The sequence below is a fragment of the Haliotis cracherodii genome, unplaced genomic scaffold, assembly GCF_022045235.1.
Source record: "Haliotis cracherodii isolate W230 unplaced genomic scaffold, xgHalCrac1.p SCAF_27, whole genome shotgun sequence".
NCBI classification, from domain to species: domain Eukaryota; kingdom Metazoa; phylum Mollusca; class Gastropoda; order Lepetellida; family Haliotidae; genus Haliotis; species Haliotis cracherodii.
The window spans coordinates 1,263,361-1,284,107 of record NW_027266283.1 but is presented as its reverse complement, the minus strand read 5'-3'; the positions used below and the strand labels follow the sequence as shown (position 1 = coordinate 1,284,107).

The 20,747-nt window shown below is 42.3% G+C and overlaps 1 protein-coding gene across 2 annotated transcripts; it reads right to left on the bottom strand.

The window, feature by feature from the left end:
- Positions 1-5,196: 5,196 nt before the first annotated feature.
- On the bottom strand, positions 5,197-20,484 carry LOC139473269 (caspase-3-like). Of its 2 annotated transcripts, none has more exons than XM_071255805.1 (9): positions 20,316-20,484; positions 16,964-17,107; positions 15,136-15,400; positions 13,560-13,666; positions 11,530-11,718; positions 9,636-9,861; positions 8,510-8,728; positions 6,645-6,754; positions 5,197-5,577 (listed from the first exon to the last, which is right to left on the bottom strand). In XM_071255805.1, the coding sequence occupies exons 2-9, from the start codon at positions 17,096-17,098 to the stop codon at positions 5,440-5,442; spliced, it is 1,389 nt and encodes a 462-aa protein (XP_071111906.1). In that variant the 5' UTR covers positions 17,099-17,107; positions 20,316-20,484; the 3' UTR covers positions 5,197-5,439. The 2 variants fall into 2 exon arrangements, with proteins under 2 accessions (XP_071111906.1, XP_071111907.1); XM_071255806.1 differs by lacking the exon at positions 20,316-20,484 and adding an exon at positions 19,977-20,069.
- Positions 20,485-20,747: the final 263 nt, after the last annotated feature.

Genomic DNA, 20,747 nt, shown 5'->3' with positions numbered 1-20,747 from the left:
AGCCCGGGATGTAGGTTGGGGAAGGAGGGACCTCAGCCCAGGATGTAGCTTGGTGAAAGAGGGACCTCAACCAGGGGTGTAACTTGGTGAAAGAGGGACCTCAACCAGGGGTGTAACTTGGTGAAAGAGGGAACTCAACCAGGGGTGTAACTTGGGGAAAGAGGGACCTCAACCAGAGGGGGAACTTGGGGAAATACTCAACCAGGGGTGAAGCTTGGGTAAATAGGGACATTGGGACCTCAACCAGGGGTATAGCTTGGGGAAGTAGGGACCTCAACCAGAGGTATAGCTTTGGGAAATAGCGAAATAGGGACCTCAGCCAGGTGACATAGGGACCTCAGCCAGGGTGTAGCTAGGGTAAATAGTGACATAGGGACCTCAACAAGGGTGTAGCTAGGGGAAATAGTGACATAGGGACCCCAGCCAGGATGTAGGTAGGGGAAATAGTGACATAGGGACCTCAGCCAGGGTGTAGCTAGGGGAAATAGTGACATAGGGACCTCAGCCAGGGGTGAAGCTAGGGGAAATAGTGACAAAGGGACCTCAGCCAGGGGTGAAGCTTGGGGAAATAGTGACATAGGGACCTCAGCCAGGGTGTAGCTAGGGGAAATAGTGACATAGGGACCTCAGCCAGAGGTGAAGCTTGGGGAAATAGAGACATAGGGACCTCAGCCAGGATGTAGCTAGGGGAAATAGTGACATATGGACCTCAGCCAGGGTGTAGCTGGGGGACATAGTGACATAGGGACCTCAGCCAGGGTGAAGCTTGGGTAAATAGTGACATAGGGACCTCAGCCAGGGTGTAGCTAGGGTAAATAGTGACATAGGGACCTCAGCCAGTGTGTAGCTAGGGGAAATAGTGACATAGGGACCTCAGCCAGGGGTGAAGCTTGGGGAAATAGTGACATAGGGACCTCAGCCAGGGTGTAGCTAGGGAAATAGTGACATAGGGACCTCAGCCAGGGGTGTAGCTAGGGGAAATAGTGACATAGGGACCTCAGCCAGTATGTAGCTAGGGGAAATAGTGACATAGGGACCTCAGCCAGGGGTGAAGCTTGGGGAAATAGTGACATAGGGACCTCAGCCAGGGGTGTAGCTAGGGGAAATAGTGACATAGGGACCTTAGCCAGGGGAAATAGAGACATAGGGACCTCAGCAAGGGGTGTAGCTAGGCGAAATAGTGACATAGGGACCTCAGCCAGGGTGTAGCTAGGGGAAATAGTGACAAAGGGACCTCAGCCAGGGGTGAAGCTTGGGGAAATAGTGACATAGGGACCTCAGCCAGGGGTGTAGCTAGGGGAAATAGTGACATAGGGACCTTAGCCAGGGGAAATAGAGACATAGGGACCTCAGCAAGGGGTGTAGCTAGGCGAAATAGTGACATAGGGACCTCAGCCAGGGTGTAGCTAGGGGAAATAGTGACAAAGGGACCTCAGCCAGGGGTGAAGCTTGGGGAAATAGTGACATAGGGACCTCAGCCAGGGGTGTAGCTAGGGGAAATAGTGACATAGGGACCTCAGCCAGGGGTGTAGCTAGGGAAATAGTGACATAGGGACCTCAGCCAGTGTGTAGCTAGGGGAAATAGCGACATAGGGACCTCAGCCAGGGGTGTAGCTAGGGGAAATAGTGACATAGGGACCTCAGCCAGGGGAAATAGAGACATAGGGACCTCAGCAAGGGGTGTAGCTAGGCGAAATAGTGACATAGGGACCTCAGCCAGGGTGTAGCTAGGGGAAATAGTGACATAGGGACCTCAGCCAGGGGTGTAGCTAGGGGAAATAGTGACATAGGGACCTCAGCTAGGGGAAATAGTGACAAAGGGACCTCAGACAGGGTGTAGCTGGGGGAAATAGTGACATAGGGACCTCAGCCAGGATGTAGGTAGGGGAAATAGTGACATAGGGACCTCAGCCAGGGTGTAGCTAGGGGAAATAGTGACATAGGGACCTCAGCCAGGGTGTAGCTGGGGGAAATAGTGACATAGGGACCTCAGCCAGGGTGTAGCTATGGAAAATAGTGACATAGGAACCTCAGCCAGGGGTAAAGCTTGGGGAAATAGTGACATAGGGGCCTCAGCAAGGGGTGTAGCTAGAGGAAATAGGGACCTCAGCCAGGGTGTAGCTAGGGAAATAGTGACATAGGGACCTCAGCCAGGGTGTAGGTAGGGGAAATAGTGACAGAGGGACCTCAGCCAGGGGTGAAGCTGGGGGAAATAGTGACATAGGGACCTCAGCCAGGGTGTAGCTGGGGGAAATGGTGACATAGGGACCTCAGCCAGGGGAAATAGTGACATAGGGACCTCAACCAGGGTTGAAGCTTGGGGAAATAGTGACATAGGGACCTCAGCAAGGGGTGTAGTTAGGGGAAATAGTGACTCAAGGAAATGCAAGCAAACACTTATAATGCTTGTCTAACACAAGCTGGGGCGACAATATGTATCTAATACAGGATATCACAAAGCTAACAGTTTGATCGCTATGATCAAACCCATATATCCTCAGAAACTAGTTCAGCAAGCAACCTTATTAATGACACATTTCACACTGGTAGTTGGGTCAACCTCGCAGGACGATGTAACTATAACACACAAAACATACACTTTGTACATCTTTTATTCTATTTTTGTAACATATCAAAGTGTCAACAGTGGTACACCCGTATACACTGGAACACTGATATATACACTGGTACACACATCGATATATACACTGTGAACTATCAATACTGTTTGAAATATATAACAATTGCTTGGTGATATGAGACAAATACTGATTCCTGGTCAGTACAAATACCATGATGACAGATGTAGTTGGACTCCATCTTACACTATGATCAGTAACACACAGAAACAATGAGACGGCACTGTTGCTCATCTTGTAATGAAGTAGAGCTGGAATGAGTCCACATTTACTACCCAGGTACCCGACCCCCTATAACCTGACCCTACCCGGATACCATTTGTAGGTCTCAAGAATTGTAGTACCAGGGCCCTGGATTTAACTACCGTATTCGACGTAATAAGCGCCCACGGCGATATTTGCTAATATATTGGCTAGTGAACAATCCCAAATAGCACCCCTTCCAATTGATCAATGTACAGAAGATGTATTTATTCGCTTATGATACGCACTCGTGTGTTATATGCACCGTTAATTATGGGTAATTGAATTCTGGAAAAATATATCTGTACATAAACATTTCAGGCTGTCAGCATAAACCACGAAATTTATCTTTCAACTCTGTTTTTTCACCAAAATAATATTCTAATAAGAGCGCCCCGCTCTAATAAGCGCCCACGGCGATATTTGCTAATATATTGGCTAGTGAACAATCCCAAATAGCACCCCTTCCAATTGATCAATGTACAGAAGACGTATTTATTCGCTTATGATACGCACTCGTGTGTTATATGCACCGTTAATTATGGGTAATTGAATTCTGGAAAAATATATCTGTACATAAACATTTCAGGCTGTCAGCATAAACCACGAAATTTATCTTTCAACTCTGTTTTTTCACCAAAATAATATTCTAATAAGAGCCCCCTATTTCTAATTTTGAGAGCGCCCAAGGCGCTTATTACGTCGAATACGGTATTTGGAAGAAGAAAAGCATGCATAGTTAGAAAGAAATGCGAAAATTATTGACTAGCAGTGTAACCATGGAGTTTTGTTATTGTAAAGAAACATGACTAACCACGGGGACCCACCCGACCAGGGGACCCACCCGACCCGAGTACCCGAGTTACCCGTTGCAGCTCTATAATGTAGCATATGTACTTCCTATAATGTAGTATATATACTCCCTATAACATAGTATATATACTCCCTATAATGTAGTATATATACTCCCTAAAACATAGTATACATACTCCCTAAAACACAGTATATATACTCCCTATAATGTAGTATATATAATCCCTACAACATAGTATATATACTCCCTATAATGTAGTATATATAGTCCCTAAAACATAGTATATATACTCCCTATAATGTAGTATATATACTCCCTATAACATAGTATATATACTCCCTATAACGTAGTATATATACTCCCTATAACATAGTATATATACTCACTATAATGTAGTATATATACTCCCTAAAACATAGTATATATACTCCCTATAATGAAGTATATATACTCCCTATAATGTAGTATATATACTCCCTATAACATAGTATATATATACTCCCTATAATGAAGTATATATTCTGTCAACAATACTGACTTGGGCTGAGACAGGTAACTTGGGTACTCGGGTGGGTACTGAGTAGGACCCGGGTACCCACAGGACTACCCAGACCCGTGATATATTGTTTAATGACAAAAATTATCTGAACCTCTATGGTTACACTATAAGTGACTAATGTTCCCATTTCTTTCCGACAATCCACCCATTTTTTCTAACTTTTATATGTCTAAACAAAAATAAAACATCATCCAGTCAACTTCAGTGTATGCATGACCAGATCGTTTAATACGAGTATCTAAATACATTTTGCCAGGGCTACGGTCAAACTTTTCCCAATCGGACAGTTTGTACCTATCTCTTGATTTGTACAGCGGGTACCCGGGTGGGGTCGGGTAATAGGGAGGTGGGTTCCTGGGTAGTAAATTTGGTCTCGTCCCAGCCCTAATACAGACACTTATCAACAGGTTTGATACATTTCTTCATATATATTGGCATCAAATGACAGATATGCGAGGAGTAACTAATTTCATCAATGTTTCTGTCACAATGAGTATTGTGTTATACTAGATAACATTCTCAGATCAACAGTTAAATTAACTTGTCCTGTTTTACATTATAGATGCCTCAAGATCAAGTTGTTTACTTAACAATTATTTCCATCTCTCTCCACTACAAGGGGCGGTCAGGTAGCCTAGTGGTTAAAGCATTCTTTCGTAACGTCGAAGACCCGGGTTCGATTCCATGGGTATAATGTGTGAAGCCCATTTCTGGTGTTCCCCGCCATGATATTGCTGGAATATTGCCTAAAGCGGCGTAAAACCAAACTCACTCATTCACTTTCCACTAAAAACTAATACTGCTAACTAACAGCCACTTCCAAAGAATAAGAAAACAATTTTAAAAAAATGGATAAAAGTGTTTGGATTATAAACACAAACAGCAGTATAGGGCAGTCATATGAAAACAGATTCGTTTGTTTGTTTGTTTGTTGCTTTTCCAGCAACATGACGGTGGTTTGTAAATAATCAAATCTGGACCAGACAATCCAGTGCTTGACACCATGTGCATTGCTCCACACATTTCGGATACAATGACATGAGAAGGTGTTGACACACGACTGACTACAACCAGGCCATAACACAAACCGATTTGACTTTTATTCAGGTGAGCTGACACACTTGACACAACCCAGGTTGATTCAACTAGATTCAAGTGTATATTGAAGACAATGAACATCAACATCAGTCGGAGGCCTGCACTGGGTTGACGATGTCGTCGTCGCTCCTGTAGAGTCCAGGGAAGAAGTAGAGGGATTTCCGCAACGTCGTCACACACTGAGATACTTGCATCACGTTGCCACGGGTAACCAGAAGATTCACCTGTCAAGAGGTGTGCTTAGCATTAACTCATTGGTCAGGTCGGAACATTTTCACATTATTAACTCTACTTTGAAAACATGTTGTGATACATAAACAAAAGAAATGCAATCTAGTAGTTTCTGTCATCTTCCAGAGGCAAGGGAGTTAACAGACTGTAAAAGTTCACTTTCCACCCTATGCCGGATTTTTTTAGTTTGATTGTAGCGCCATTAGTGGCTATTATGAGTTATGTCCCTTCTATGTCCCTCCTATTGACCAATCAGATTCCACCTCTGATATCAATTGCATTTTATTAAAAAAAAATAGTGGCATCTAGTCTTACTTTTGCGAAGTGCATCATATCACGTCAGCACCTTGATTAAAAACATGAAAAGATTTGGAAAATATCGGTTGACGCTAAGATGACGTTACACATGCTTTGCAAATCCTGCAATCGACCAAAGTCTGCACGGCAGCTTACAAACTAGATGTTGATTTCGTTACACGATTTTGATTGGACTATGCATAGACTTGTTAGTCCAGTCAAAATATAACTCCATAATTTCACTTTCATAGTCAGTTAATTCCCCTGCCTTGGGAAGATGAGCTTTTGTTTACATATAAAGTCCAATATGTTGGCAGGCTCATGGTTTCTTGTCTAAACATTTGGCTTACCTGTTACCCAATTCAATTTGTTTCAGAAACAAATGTTACCCCCTTAGAGGGAGTAAGTGAGTTGGGTTTAACGCCGCTTTTAACAGTATTCCAGTTATATCACGGCGTGTCAGCTTAATGTGGGAGGAAAGCCCGAAGTGATGCAGGTCTCAGACGTTTACCACTTCGGTGAAACCCACGAGCACGGGTATGGTGCTGACAAACCTAGAAACAGAATCGTGGCGAACCGGGATTCGAACCCACAATCATAGGTTTCTGGTGTGCCCAAGGGACGCAACTCTGCACAGCGAATCGCGGTGCCTTAAATGACTGGGCCACCCGTGCCCCCGTTACCCGCTAAGAAAATAATGTTGACAATATCAGGAAACTTAGATATCTCAGAGAGAGACCCATGACCTCGACCTACAACTTACCTTAGTCATCATGTCGGACAGGTCCTTCCGGTAGGCGAAGCGCTGGAAGATGTAGGTGATGGCCTGGACAAACCATGTCCCTCGCCGCGTGCTGCGGTACGACATGTACTCTGGAAGTGTGAGATGTACCATTACGACATAGATATAGATATGTAGGTGGGCGGGCGGGCGGTTTGACGGCTGGTGAGTGGGTACAAGGGTGGTGAGTGAGTGAGTGAGTGAGTGAGTGAGTGAGTGAGTGAGTGAGTGAGCGAGTCAGTGGGTGGGTTATGAGGGTAGGTGAGTGAGTGAGTGAGCGAGTCGGTGGGTGGGTATGAGGGTAGGTGAGTGAGTGAGTGAGTGAGTGAGTGAGTGAGTGAGTTGGGCTTAACACTGCTTTTAACAGTATTCCAGTTACATCACGGCGTGTCAGCTTAATGTGGGGGGAAAGCCCGAAGTGATGCAGGTCTCAGACGTTTACCACTTCAGTGAAACCCACGAGCACGGGTATGGTGCTGACAAACCTAGAAACATAATTGGGGCGAATCCACAATCATCGGTTTCTGGCGTGCCCAAGGGATGCAACTCTGCACAGCAAATCGCTGCGCCTTAGACAACTCGACCACCCGTGCTCCAACATTCAGCTTCAGAAAACTGAACATTCGGTAATTCCGTAATAGGTACTGATACTAACTGTCTAAAAATAATGACAGTAGCTCAGTGACGCCTCACAAAGTCTATGCCAGCATTCATATCCAAATATGGTCTGTACGAATATTGACAACTCGATAATTGTCCACTGCAATATCTAATCTGCAACAACAAAATTCTTTTTAAATATAGTAACATATTTGATTTTGATTTAACCATTTCTACCTTATAATGGAGACACACAATTCAGCAAATTTCGACCAACCAATTCGAAAGAAAAGAAAAAACTTGATTTCGAAAAATTGTCTGTGTTTAGCAAAGTCAAACGCCTTTCATCTAGCCTTCATCTTGTCATTATTATGCACAGGTTCAGCTGTCTTTGCCTTTTGGTTCCTGAGAATGTTGAACACGACATTAGCTCAAGAACACGTAATCTAGCAAGTACTTTCTACAGTCTTACAAATTAATACCATGGGATTGGGAATCGGAACTTTGTATTTCCATTATAGGGCACCTCTATGAACAGAGTCAAAATCAAACTTGTTGCCATGGAAACAGAAAAAAATATAAATTCTAAACACCCCTAAGTAACAAAAGGCATCATTTGACAAACTGGTCTTTGTGTATGTAAAGTGTCATGAAAGAATACCTATTACTTTTTTAGAAATGGTCCAGACAAACGCACCACTTTGAACAGAGTCAAAGTCAAACTTGTTGTCATGGAAACTGGAATTTAAAAAAAAATCCTTCCTAGCAAAAGGCACCACTTCAGCCCTTAATTAATACATGTACCAAGTTTGGATGAAAAATGGTGAGTAGTTTTTAAGTTCGGAAATGACACCTACCTCTGTTTCAGCTAAGTCTAACATGTTTCCATGGAAACATGGAAAAATCAAAATTTGAAAAAATCCTGTATAATATAGGGCACAACATCAGCCCTTGGTTAACACATGTACCAGGTTTGGATGAAAAGTATTTCAGTTTTCAAATTGTGCTCTGGAAATGACACCCCTCTTGAGACTAAGTCCAAACTGTTTCCATGGAAATGGAGAAAAGTCAAAATGCCAAAAATCTGCAAATACTAAAGGGCACCATTTTAGGATCTGTTTGGTACATCTGGCAAGTTTTGTTGAAAGATATTGAACAATTTTTTAGTTGTGCTTCGGATGGATGAACACACAGACAGACAGACAAGGCATCATATGCCAGGGGGATCAAAAGTCTACTTTCTGTACCTGGGGTAGTTGCAAATGCCACAAAGACATCTGCTCCTTTGGGCACCCTTGTCTCTGAGCATGCGTCTGCCACGGTATCACTGGGCTGGGAAATCGTCACACCCTTCAAGGACTTCACCACGCCCTCCATGTTTTGGTTCTGTTCTCTCAGTCTGATGTCGCCGTGTGCTGGGTCCTCCTGCTGGTCGGGGGGCAGGGCCACGCCCATGTCACACTTGTCTGCAGCACAGGGAGAGTTGAGGTTATTCCGGCTTAAGGAGGGTTAGCTTATTGGTTAAAGAGTTTGCTCGGCACTCCGGGTTGTGTGTCAAAGTTGATTCATAGAATACTGGAAATAACCACAATGATAAGCAGAGACCGTGAGGAATAGTCTGTCTGTTTCAGATATCCCAGCCCTCGCCTCTTTCCCCCCCCCCCCCCCCCCCCCCACTTTTTTCCCAAGGCAAGTGAGTTAACTGACTATAAAAGTCCAGTTTCCACCCTTGCCGAACAAGGCTGGAATTCCTTGGCTCGATCGTAGCGCCACCAGTGGCTATTACCAGTTATGTCCCTTCTAAGCCTCTCCTATGGATAAAACGTCAAATCACATGAGCACCTTGTTTAAAAACATGAAAAGAGTTTGAAAATATCTGTTGACAATGAGTTGGCAACCGCGGTGTACATGCTTTGCAAATCCTGCAATCCACCAAAATCTGCATGACAGTTTACGAACCCGATTTTCGATTTCGTTGCACGATTTTAATTGGACTATGCATAGACTCGTTAGTCCAGCCAAATTGAAACTCCATAAGACCAGCCAAGTTCGGCAAGGGTGGAAACTGGGCTTTTATAGTCAGTTAACAAACTTGCCTCGGGAAGATGGTGAATCTCCAGGTCCGAGTATTGCTAATGAGTGAGTGAGTGAATGAATATGGTTTTACGTTTTTTAGCAATATTCCAGCAATATCACGGCGGGGGCCACCAGAAATGGGCTTCACACATTGTACCCATGTCGGGAATCGAACCCGGGTCTTCGGTGTGACGAGCGAATGCTTTAACCACTAGGCTACCTGACTGCCCCGTATTGCTAATGAACATACAGAGGATATCATCTGAAAATCGGAGAAGTGCTGCTGCTTGAACATACTTCCCCGACATGCCTGGATAAAAAACAGCTTGGGTTTTCCTGCTAGTTGTTTGCAGTTCTCGTTGTCGAAGAGCGTCGTGATTTCCATGATGTCTGCCACTTGTCCATCGACGCCGTACACTCCCCCGTCCGAGCCGTGGGACAAGAGGAAGCAGATGAAACACTCCTGCTGATGATGCTCCATGGCCATGGTGTCCTGTACCTCCCTCACTGCCTTCAGGATCCCCTGCAATCAAATATTGATAATGTTTGTTTGTTTTTTTACGCCACACTCGGCACTATTCCAACTACCGTATTCAATGTAATAAGCGGCCCACTCTAATAAGCGCCCACGACGATATTTGCTAACATATTGGCTAGTGAACAATCCTAATTAGCACCCCTTCCGATTGATCAATGTACACAAGACTTATTTATTCGCGTATAATACGCACTCGTGTGTTATATGCACCGTTAATTATGGGCAATTAAATTCTGGAAAAATATATCTGTCGTATATAAACATTTCAGTCTGTCAGCATAAACCACGAAATTTATCCTTTAACTCTGTTTTTTTTTCACCAAAATAATATTCTAATAAGAGCCCCCTATTTCTCATTTTGAGAGCGCCCTGGGCGTTTTTTACGTCGAATACGGTATATGACGGCGGTCTGTAAATAAGACCAGATGGACCAGACAATCCAGTGATTGACGCCATGCACATCGATCCACGCACTTTGAATATGATGACTGCATTAACCAAGTCAGCGAGCCTGACCACCCAATCCCGTTAGTCGCCTCTTACGACAAGCATAGTCGCCTCTTACAACCAGCATGGGTTGCTGAAGATCTATTCTACCCCATATTGATAATGAACAGTAGGTGGGGGAGCGAGTGAGGTTTAATGCCGTCTTGAACAGTATTTTAGTTATATCACAGCGTGTCAGGTTGATGGGGGAGGACCACCGGAAGTGATGCAGATCTTGGATGTTTACCACCTTCGTAAAAGCCACAATATGGGTATAATGCTGACAAACCTAGAAACATAATCGGGATGAGGGGTGGTCGGGTAGCCTAGTGGTTAAAGCGTTCGCTTGTCACGCCGAAGAACCGGTTTCCATTCCCAACATGGGTACAATGTGTGAAGCCCATTTCTGCTGCCCCCCGCCGTGATATGGCTGGAATATTGGTAAAAGCGGCGTAAAACCATACTCACTCATTCACTCACTAATCAGGGTGAACTGGGATAACCCCAGTTCCCTACAAATCATTAAACCCCAACACAACCATGAAGTCACTGATTACCATTGTGGTATTATCATAATTATCCCTAAAATGTTACATTTATCGTGACTAGTTTATTTAAGAAATAAATGACGAGTTGGACAAATAATAACAACAATTAGATCAACTCCCACTCGTCCTTTCTTTTTTCATATGAGATATCAATATTAGGCACAGTCTCTTTAAATATGTTGATGAAATGTACATGCTTTAAAATATTTACTCATATTTTAATAATGATGACTCCCTCAATAGAATCCGATTTTGGAGAAATGTTATGCACAGGTGGGTATTTGCTGCATATTCTCACAATCCTCACATAGATAACCTGTACCTTTTCTCACAATTCCAATTGTCATATCTCTCCCACTTTTGGATGCCATCGTTAGGCCATCGCGTTTATCTGTGTTGCCCAGCTACATCTATGGGGAACAACTCACTAGACACTCCCCTCAAAAACATTTTCCAATATGCGACGTCATCAAATTGCAAGCGCATGTTCGAATCTCCAAAAATGACGTCATGATAGAACAATGTTTTATTGTGAAATAAATCACACTTTGTTTTTCAATGTACTTTGCGAGTTATTGCGTAGCTTTCTCATATGCATGATTATCTCATATCAACTTACTTCTTTTGTTTCATTCTTATAAATGATAGTTTGGAAATGCATCTGTTTAAATAACACATCCAAAGATGTGGTGTCAGTTTCTGATCCTTTCCGGTCATCCAGTTTTTCCTTATTCGCTCTGGCTTGTGAGAAGTCTTCATTGCTGATAATTAAAACCATGCCTCTCGGGTTCCTCTGCATACTGTACACCTGTATGTAACAATAAACACCACCTGTATGTAACAATAAACACCTGCATGTAACAATACACCCCACCTATAAATTACAATAAACATACCTGTATGTAACAATAAACACCTGCATGTAACAATACACCCCACCTATAAATAACAATAAACACCACCTGTATGTAACAATAAACACCATTTGTAAGTAACAATAAATACCACCTGTATGTAGCAATGAACACCACCTGTATGTAACAATAAACACCACCTGTATGTACCAATAAACACTACCTGTATGTAACAATAAACACCACCTGTATGTAACAATAAACACCACCTGTATGTATCGAAAAACACCACCTGTATGTAACATTAAACACCTGTATGTAACAATAAACAACACCTCTATGTAACAATAAACACCTCTATGTAACAATAAACAACACTGTTGTAGAACTAGATATGTATATATATATATATATATATATATATATATATATATATATATATATATACCACTCAAGTCCTTCTGCACACTGTACACTTGTATGTAACAATAAACACCACCTGTATGTAACAATAAACAATACCTCTATGTAACAATAAACACCTGTATGTAACAATAAACAACACCTCTATGTAACAATAAACAATACCTCTATGTAACAATAAACACACACTGTTGTAGAACTAGATGTATACAACTAGACAATATTCAACAGTTTAGTGAGAGTTCAACAGTTTAGAGAGTATTCGACAGTTTAGTCAGTATTCGTCAGTTAAGTCACTATTCAATAGTTTAGACAATATTCAACAGTTAAGACAATATTGAACAGTTTAGCCAGTATTCAACAGTTTAGACAGTATTCAACAGTTTAGACAATATTCAACAGTTTAGTGAGTATTCAACAGTTTAGACAGTATTCAACAGTTTAGACAGTATTCGTCAGTTTAGTCACTATTCAATAGTTTAGACAATATTCAACAGTTTAGTGAGTATTCAACAGTTTGGTCTGTATTCAACAGTTTAGTCAGTATTTAACAGTTTGGTCTGTATTCAACAGTTTAGTAAGTATTTAACAGTTTTGTTAGTATTAAACAGTTTTGACAATATTCAACAGTTTAGTCAGTATTCAACAGTTACCAGTAAGTCAGTTTTCAACAGTTTAGTCAATATTCAACAGTTTAACCAGTTTATCAGTATTCAACACTTTAAACAGTTTATCAGTATTCACAGTTTAGTCAGTATTCAATACTTTAAACAGTTTATCAGTATTCAACAGTTTAGTGAGTATTCAACAGTTTGGTCTGTATTCAACAGTTTAGTCAGTATTTAACAGTTTTGTTAGTATTAAACAGTTTTGACAATATTCAACAGTTTAGTCAGTATTCAACAGTTACCAGTAAGTCAGTTTTCAACAGTTTAGTCAATATTCAACAGTTTAACCAGTTTATCAGTATTCAACACTTTAAACAGTTTATCAGTATTCACAGTTTAGTCAGTATTCAATACTTTAAACAGTTTATCAGTATTCAACAGTTTAGTGAGTATTCAACAGTTTGGTCTGTATTCAACAGTTTAGTCAGTATTTAACAGTTTTGTTAGTATTCAACAGTTTTGACAATATTCAACAGTTTAGTCAGTATTCAACAGTTACCAGTAAGTCAGTATTCAACAGTTTAGTCAATATTCAACAGTTTAACCAGTTTATCAGTATTCAACACTTTAAACAGTTTATCAGTATTCACAGTTTAGTCAGTATTCAACAACTTAACCAGTGTAGTCAGTATTCCACAGTTAAACATACAAAGTTCACAATATTTTGTTTCCTGGAATTTGGTTTTGGTGCATGAGGTACGCACAGTACTCCTGGGCTCGGATGACTTCCTAAAAATTTTCTTCATGTTTGCATCTTCCTTGACCTCTTGAACATTGACCACCAGGGGGTTGTAATTCTCGTCAGGCCATCCTGGAGACATAAACCCCACATCAGCCATTGTGTATTCTGTGTACATGTATTGTCTAATTATGGATTTAGGTCATCTATTAAACGCTACAGGTTTTATTGATAAATTTTCTGTTTGTACACAGGTGGAACAATGGTGTAAAAATGAATATGTTACCCGTTGGAGTGATATGTTAAGAAAGGAAGAGGGGCGAAATGGGCTTAATAAATTGAGAATGTATCGATGTTACAAACAAGAATATGGGACAGAATACTATGTTTCAAATAAGATGCCCAGAAACTATAGATCGGCACTAGCCAAGTTTAGACGTGGAGTGGCTCCTATTCTAGATGAAACCGGTCGATACGAAGGTGTACCTGTCAAGAATAGAAAATGTTTTCACTGTAATGACAGCGTAGAAGACGAGGTCCATGTTTTGTTTCACTGCGCATTTTATGATGATAACAGGGCAACTCTTTTTAATGAATGTATTTATCTATGTCAGGTTGTATAAAGCTGTTTTATGTACAGGAGTGAGACGTTAATAAACTATTGTCTGTCTGTATTGTCTAATTATGGACAGGTACCCTTGTTTTTGCCTTTTGTCCATGTTTGTGTTGGCTATAGCTTGCATTGTCCCCATCATGCAGGTCTTTGAGAACCTTTCCCCTGTGAATAACTCTAGCTCTGTAACATCAGCTCTGTAATTTATCAATAATAATCTGCATGCAAAGCAATCTCATTAAAGTCAGATCTTAGTTCTCGCTACCGCTAAACAAAGATCTGAGGACATCCCATTAGGGGTCACGTCAGAACGACCTTTCATCCGACCAATCAGAGCGTCGGGGGCCAGATCATGAAAGTAACAATCGGAATGTTATTTCGATTCATGCAACCTCCAAAACTTTAAAACGGGGTATTCCGAACGACAGTTATGGGTTTAACGACTGAATCCTTACAATATAGACAACATATTTGCCATTCCAGAATTTTCTTTTTTTCGGGTTTAAATTTTTTAATCGAGAATTTGTCGAAATGTTTCGGAGCGTAGTCGCCAATGTGGATTTAGTGCAATAAAGCACGAGAAAGCTGCGTTCTGATTAGCTAATGTCGACTTCTTGTCAGTTCTTCCATTGGTTGATCAAACTTCGCGCAAGGTCGGTCTGATGTGACCCGTAATGGGATGTCCTTAGATCTTTGTTTAGCGATAGCGAGAACTAAGATCTGGTTATAATGAGATTGCATGCAAAGTAGTGTTGACTTTACTGTTTTCCCCACAATGCAATTTCATATGTTTTTTTTCTACTGTAACAAAATAACACAAAATAACACAATCTGATTCTCCTTTGGGGTGTGGATTTCTGGGTTCATCTGTTGTTCCCGTCTGAGGTCCGGTTCCGGTTCCGGTACAATATATATGTGAAACCCATTTCTAGTGCCCCCCTGCCCCCCACCTCTCACTCAGTCCTATTGGGAAAGACTTTTTACATACCAGCCGGGAGGTCGTCGTCGAGGTGGTCGTCTGGGTGATATGTCGCCTCCATACCAAGGTGGGACTCCTGGACTGGACGGAAGGCTTGGAGATGTTTTTGTTCCCGTGCTTTCCGTGCTTCAGATTCTTCTGGTTTCAGAATATCAGCCACGTGTCCCATGTGCGACTCGATGAGGGCTTGGTAAAACTCTTCGAATGCTGTCGGACCCCTTCGTGGCAAACAGTCTAGCAGTTCTCTTTTCACCTCAGTCGGGTTGCCTGCATACTGGAGGTACATTTGTATTGAATTTCAGACATGTCAAGTTTAACTTAAACGGATGAGTTATGGATCTTCCTTCCTCCTCCCTAAGATTACCAATGACGTCCCCACTTTAGGCTTACTGACATGTACTCAATCTCGATTTCTAAGACAAAAATCACTCACACATAATTATTTCATAGACGTAGCATTAGTTTAACCAAAATCGAATGTGTGTTATCAGGAGAGTCAGTGAGTGTTGCTTTGACTGTGATTTAGACACAAACAAGGGCAAAAGTGAGCGTGGCTCACTAATACCCCCTGCCTGCCTAGTGTGTCAGTAGTTTCAAATTAAATAGCTTAAAAATAGTGCCACAGGTGGCCCTGTAGCTCACCTGGAAATACCAAGTTTCAGGTGAAAAAGTAACCAGAGCTTACAAATACCCCCCCCCCCCCCCCCCCCCCAACTTTAACCTTTTCAACTCTGCTTTAGTCATGAAAAATTAATAAAAAAATGTAAAATTAATAAAAACAATTTTTTTCTTTTGACTGCACCCCTCCATGTGACACAGATTATATGTATTAAGTTTGAGATGAATCCACTGAATAGTTTAAGAGAAATCGCACGGACAAAGTTTTCGGACGTACGGACGGACAGACAGACGGATAGACAGACGGACGGAACCTTGGTATAACTATATATTCCCGACCTAAAAGGTCGGGTGTATAAAAATCTGTATGTAGGTCAATGACTTGGACCAAATAAATGTAATAAGTCAATGGCAAAGTCAACAAGTCAAATCAACACAAATTGTGGACAAACCATAACATAAAAATAAATGCAATACCGATTGTGATTGGATGAATATATACCATCTGGTCAATAAAACATTGGGATAAGAAGCACTTGATTAAGTCACTATAGCTCCCGTCAGCGTGTCCTTATGATACAGAATGTATGATGCAAAGACATGCGGTCCTTAGAATTTCCATTACCAAGTTTGATGGCTGTGCATTGTTTGACTAAATTGATATTGTATGTAGGACTAATCCTTACTATTTATTATGAATTATGAAACGTGTGAAGCCCTGCGCAGCAAATCTATCGGTCAAGAGTCTGACTTCTTAAATAAACCATCTGTCAAATTGGAATCTTATTGACCACTCTGTTGTATTGGCTCTTCCTTCCTCCTCCCCAAGATGACCAATGATGTCACCACTTTAGGTGAGGTGAGGTGAGGTGAGGTGAAATGGGGTTTAACATCGCATCCAAGATTATTGCACTTATATAGCGATGTGCATGTACGTGTGTGTGTTTGTGTGGCTGCTTGTACTAGTCCGGAGTGATGCCGATTTATAGTGCTAGCTCACTGAGATACCATGCCGCAGTTTAACATGAATACCCCACTTAGACACAGTATACTGACTAGTACCGACCAGTCCTTGTTTTAGCCCCTTAATGCCGAGCGCCAGACAGGGTAACAACAAGTACCATCTTTTAACGTCTATTGGTATGACGCGGCCGGTTTAACGTGGGAGGAAAAAGAAGGAAATTACTGCTAGGTACAGAGATCTGATGAACAGACTTACAAGTATTTTGTCTTTAAGAGCATTGGAGAACGTCCCCTTCTCCATCAGCCTGTCCATGATGCTCTTGACATCATCCATCTCCCCCATCAGCTTTGTGCGGTTCACACGCAGGATATTCCGGTGCTTGTCCTCCATCGTTAGTCACTGTAACAGGAGAAGTGAGGTGAGGTGAAATGGGGTTTAACGTTGCGCCAAGATTATTGCACTTATATAGCGACGTGCATGCACGTGTGTGTGTTTGTGTGGCTGCTTGTACTAGTCCGGAATGATGCCGATTTATAGTGCTAGCTCACTGAGATACCATGCTGCAGTTTAACATGAACACCCCACTCAGACACAGTATACTGACTCCGAGCCGACCAGTCCTTTTTTTAGCCCTTTAACTCCGAGGGCCAGACAGGGTAACAACAAGTACCATCTTTTAACGTCTTTTGGTATAACTCGGTCGGGGATCGAACCCAGGACCTTGCGCTCTCCGGGCGGACGCTCTACCACTAGACCACAGAGACGGTGTGTAACAGGAGAGAGTGAGTGAGTTGGGTTTTAACGCCGTTGAACAGTATTCCAGTTATATCACGGCGTGTCAGCTTAATGTGGGAGGAAAGCCCGAAGTGATGCAGGTCTCAGACGTTTACAACTTCAGTGAAACCCACGAACACGGTATGGTGCTGACAAACCTAGAAACATAATTGGGGTGAACCAGGATTTGAACCCACAATCATAGGTTTCTGGCGTGTCCAAGGGACGCAACACTGCACAGCAAATTCCGGCACCTTAGGCGACTGGGCCATCTTTGTCCCCCATTTAATATTAGGTAACTCAAAAAGTGTGCCTTTCATCTATTACAGAAGAATTTAAAGGTATATAAATGGCGACTTGACAATTAATAGCTAAGTTCTCTTAAGAGTAATAGACAATCTAATATCAGAGCATGCATGCGCGGATACCTGAACCAGTACCATGTGCCGATACCTTCTCACTGATATTTTGCAAGACCACATAGTGTGTCTTACATGAGCATACATCACGGTGCCGGGGGCACGGGTGGCCCAGTTGTCTAAGGTGCCGCGATTCGCTGTGCAGTTTCGTCCCTTGGGCACGCCAGAAACCTATCATTGTGGGTTCGAATCCTGGTTTGCCCCGATTATGTTTCTAGGTTTGTCAGCACCATGCCCGTGCTCGTGGGTTTCACCGAAGTGGTAAACGTCTCAGACCTGCATCACTGCTTTCCTCCCACATTAAGCTGACACGCCGTGATATAACTAGAATACTGTTAAAAGCGGTGTTAAACCCAACTCACTCACTCACTCACTCTTCACGGTGCCTTAAATTTGGATGTATCCTGGAACTAAGTTTTCAGTTGTGACAGTTTTGAACATCCCCCGATTAGAGAGGAGCTGTGTTCCTAGGTCTGATGGCAAGAAGACAACAAGAGTTTGATATCACAAACTAAATCTACAACTTGAGGGAATGGAAGTTAGTTATAATTGAGATAAGCATTAGGACTCGTTTCGCATCACATTCAACATTTTTTGTTAACAGTATTTTGTTAGTTGTCCTGAAATGCTGACCAGAGAGGTTCTGTCTGTACATGGAAAGCCCAGATTAGATAAAGTGGTGGAGTTAAAGAAAGATAAGAAGTATTATCAGACTCTTCTATGCATCCCTTTGGCATAAATAAGTCAGGCTACAGAAACACCTGATGACCTGTTGTGTGTAACAGTCAATCGTGAACAATAAATGGACTTGAGCAACTAATGTAAGTTGTACTTTGAGTGAGCTTCATCATCCCCAGAACCAAGGAGTGGTAAGATGAAGTTGCCAAGGTAGAAGGTACTATACCTCCAACACCTACAGTAACAGAGTGCATATCACTTAGAGTAGCCTTGATAGTTCCTTGCACAGTTTGAGTAACAGTTACTTAATGACATAATGAGACAAAAAGTTTTTGCATAAATGTAGGTTTTCATGCCAGTTGGGGCGGGTGGGTGGGTGAAGGAGGGGTGAGGATGGAAGGGGAGGGGGGTAGGAAAAGTGAATGAGTGAAGTTTTCACTTTTACTAATATTTCAACTACTTTCAGCAGACACCAGAAATGGGCTTCACACATAGTACTGATGTGGGGAATCAAACCCGGACTTTTGGCACGATGAGCCGATACTTTAATGGCTCGACTGTCCAATCGCTATTATATTACTGTATGCTACTGTACGTGTTTGTAGAGCGAATATGTACTGCTTTGTCATCTAGGGTCAAATTGGTCTTCGTTTCCCCATCCTTGTTTAAGGCCTGACAAAATGGGTCAGAATCGGTAGGTCACAATGTCTGATCAGGTCCAATGAATGAATTTGCTAGAGATAAAATACATTATTTACAGAACCCCCATACAAAGTGCAGCATTGCTGACACGCCTATCTTAACATTCAGTCACAGTTCAATCTCAACAATGAGCTGCCTGTAGTGACACAGTATAGACTTTAGATAGTGGAGTGTCGATAACGAGCGAAAGAATGTGCAGCGTAGTGGAAGGTCCTTGAACCAGAACAATATTGGGTAAGACCCGTATTCCCCCCTTAAAAATATATATGATGAAAAGGTGGCAATGTATACATAAAAATATTTTGGAGGGGTGATATGGGTGGAAGTCTTTCCCAATATTGAACTGAAGTTACAGCTATTTTTTATAGTCATTAAAAGGTTATGCGCCTAATTGATGAAACAAAATAATGTGTGTCTGATTCCCGTCACCGTATCAATGACACTGACCCCCCCCCCCCCCCCCCCCCCTCTAACTCTGTTGTACTCCGTCGGGAGCGAATAGCTACACGCAGGTAGTGTTGGCGTCACGCTACACGAACTGTGCAGGTTATATTAATACTGGCTATGCGACAAGCAGTACATACACCTAACAGGTCATACAACGGCAGTAGGTGTATGACGGTCCTACTATATAACGTCCGTTGATATTCTCACGATCTTACCAAACTGAGAAAGAATGTTTTATTGACTGATACCTGTATAATTAAACTCCCGGACGTCTGATGAAACCTCCCGGACGTTCCCGGGCGTTAAATAGTTGGACCCATGTTTGATGTCCAGTAATGTCGCACGGCGTCACGACGTCACTGTCCGCCAACTTGGTGTGCAATGCCAGACACCATATACCGGTCAAATCAGTTTGTTCTCTGGAATTGCCGAGTCAGATTCGTGCACCACCGTTATCCCATAATATACCGTAAATAGCTTGCATGTTGTACACAAATGGCTACTGTACTGCCATACCCGGCTGTCATAGAAAAGGACAATAAAACCCCATTGACACTGTCAGTTGAACTGTTGTGCAGATAACCTACCTGCAATAGAATGGTTAGCGCTTCAGAACACATACATGTCGGGTAGATCCATGCACCGAACGCTTGTCGACATTCTACAACACTACCTGTTCACGTGTTTACAGCCTTAAAACTTGCACGGTGAGTGTAATCTAGTGACTGGTGAACTGCTATCCCAATCCTTACTTTAAGTTTTATCTGAAGCGAAACAAGGAAGTAAAGTCACGTGATCGGTTGCATTTGCGCCACCTGTTCAGTGATGTGAGTCGTGAACACATGTCAGTATAGTCGACAGCCCCAAAGTGTTAGTTACATGCACTCTACCACCTGCACCAAAGTAACTCCTGTAAACGTCGAGGCAGGGAGTGCACTATAGGCCTTCTGGACGTTGTCATGGTAGCAGGATTGAGGGTGCCAATCCCGCCCTCTAGACCGAACGAGTGAGTATGGTTT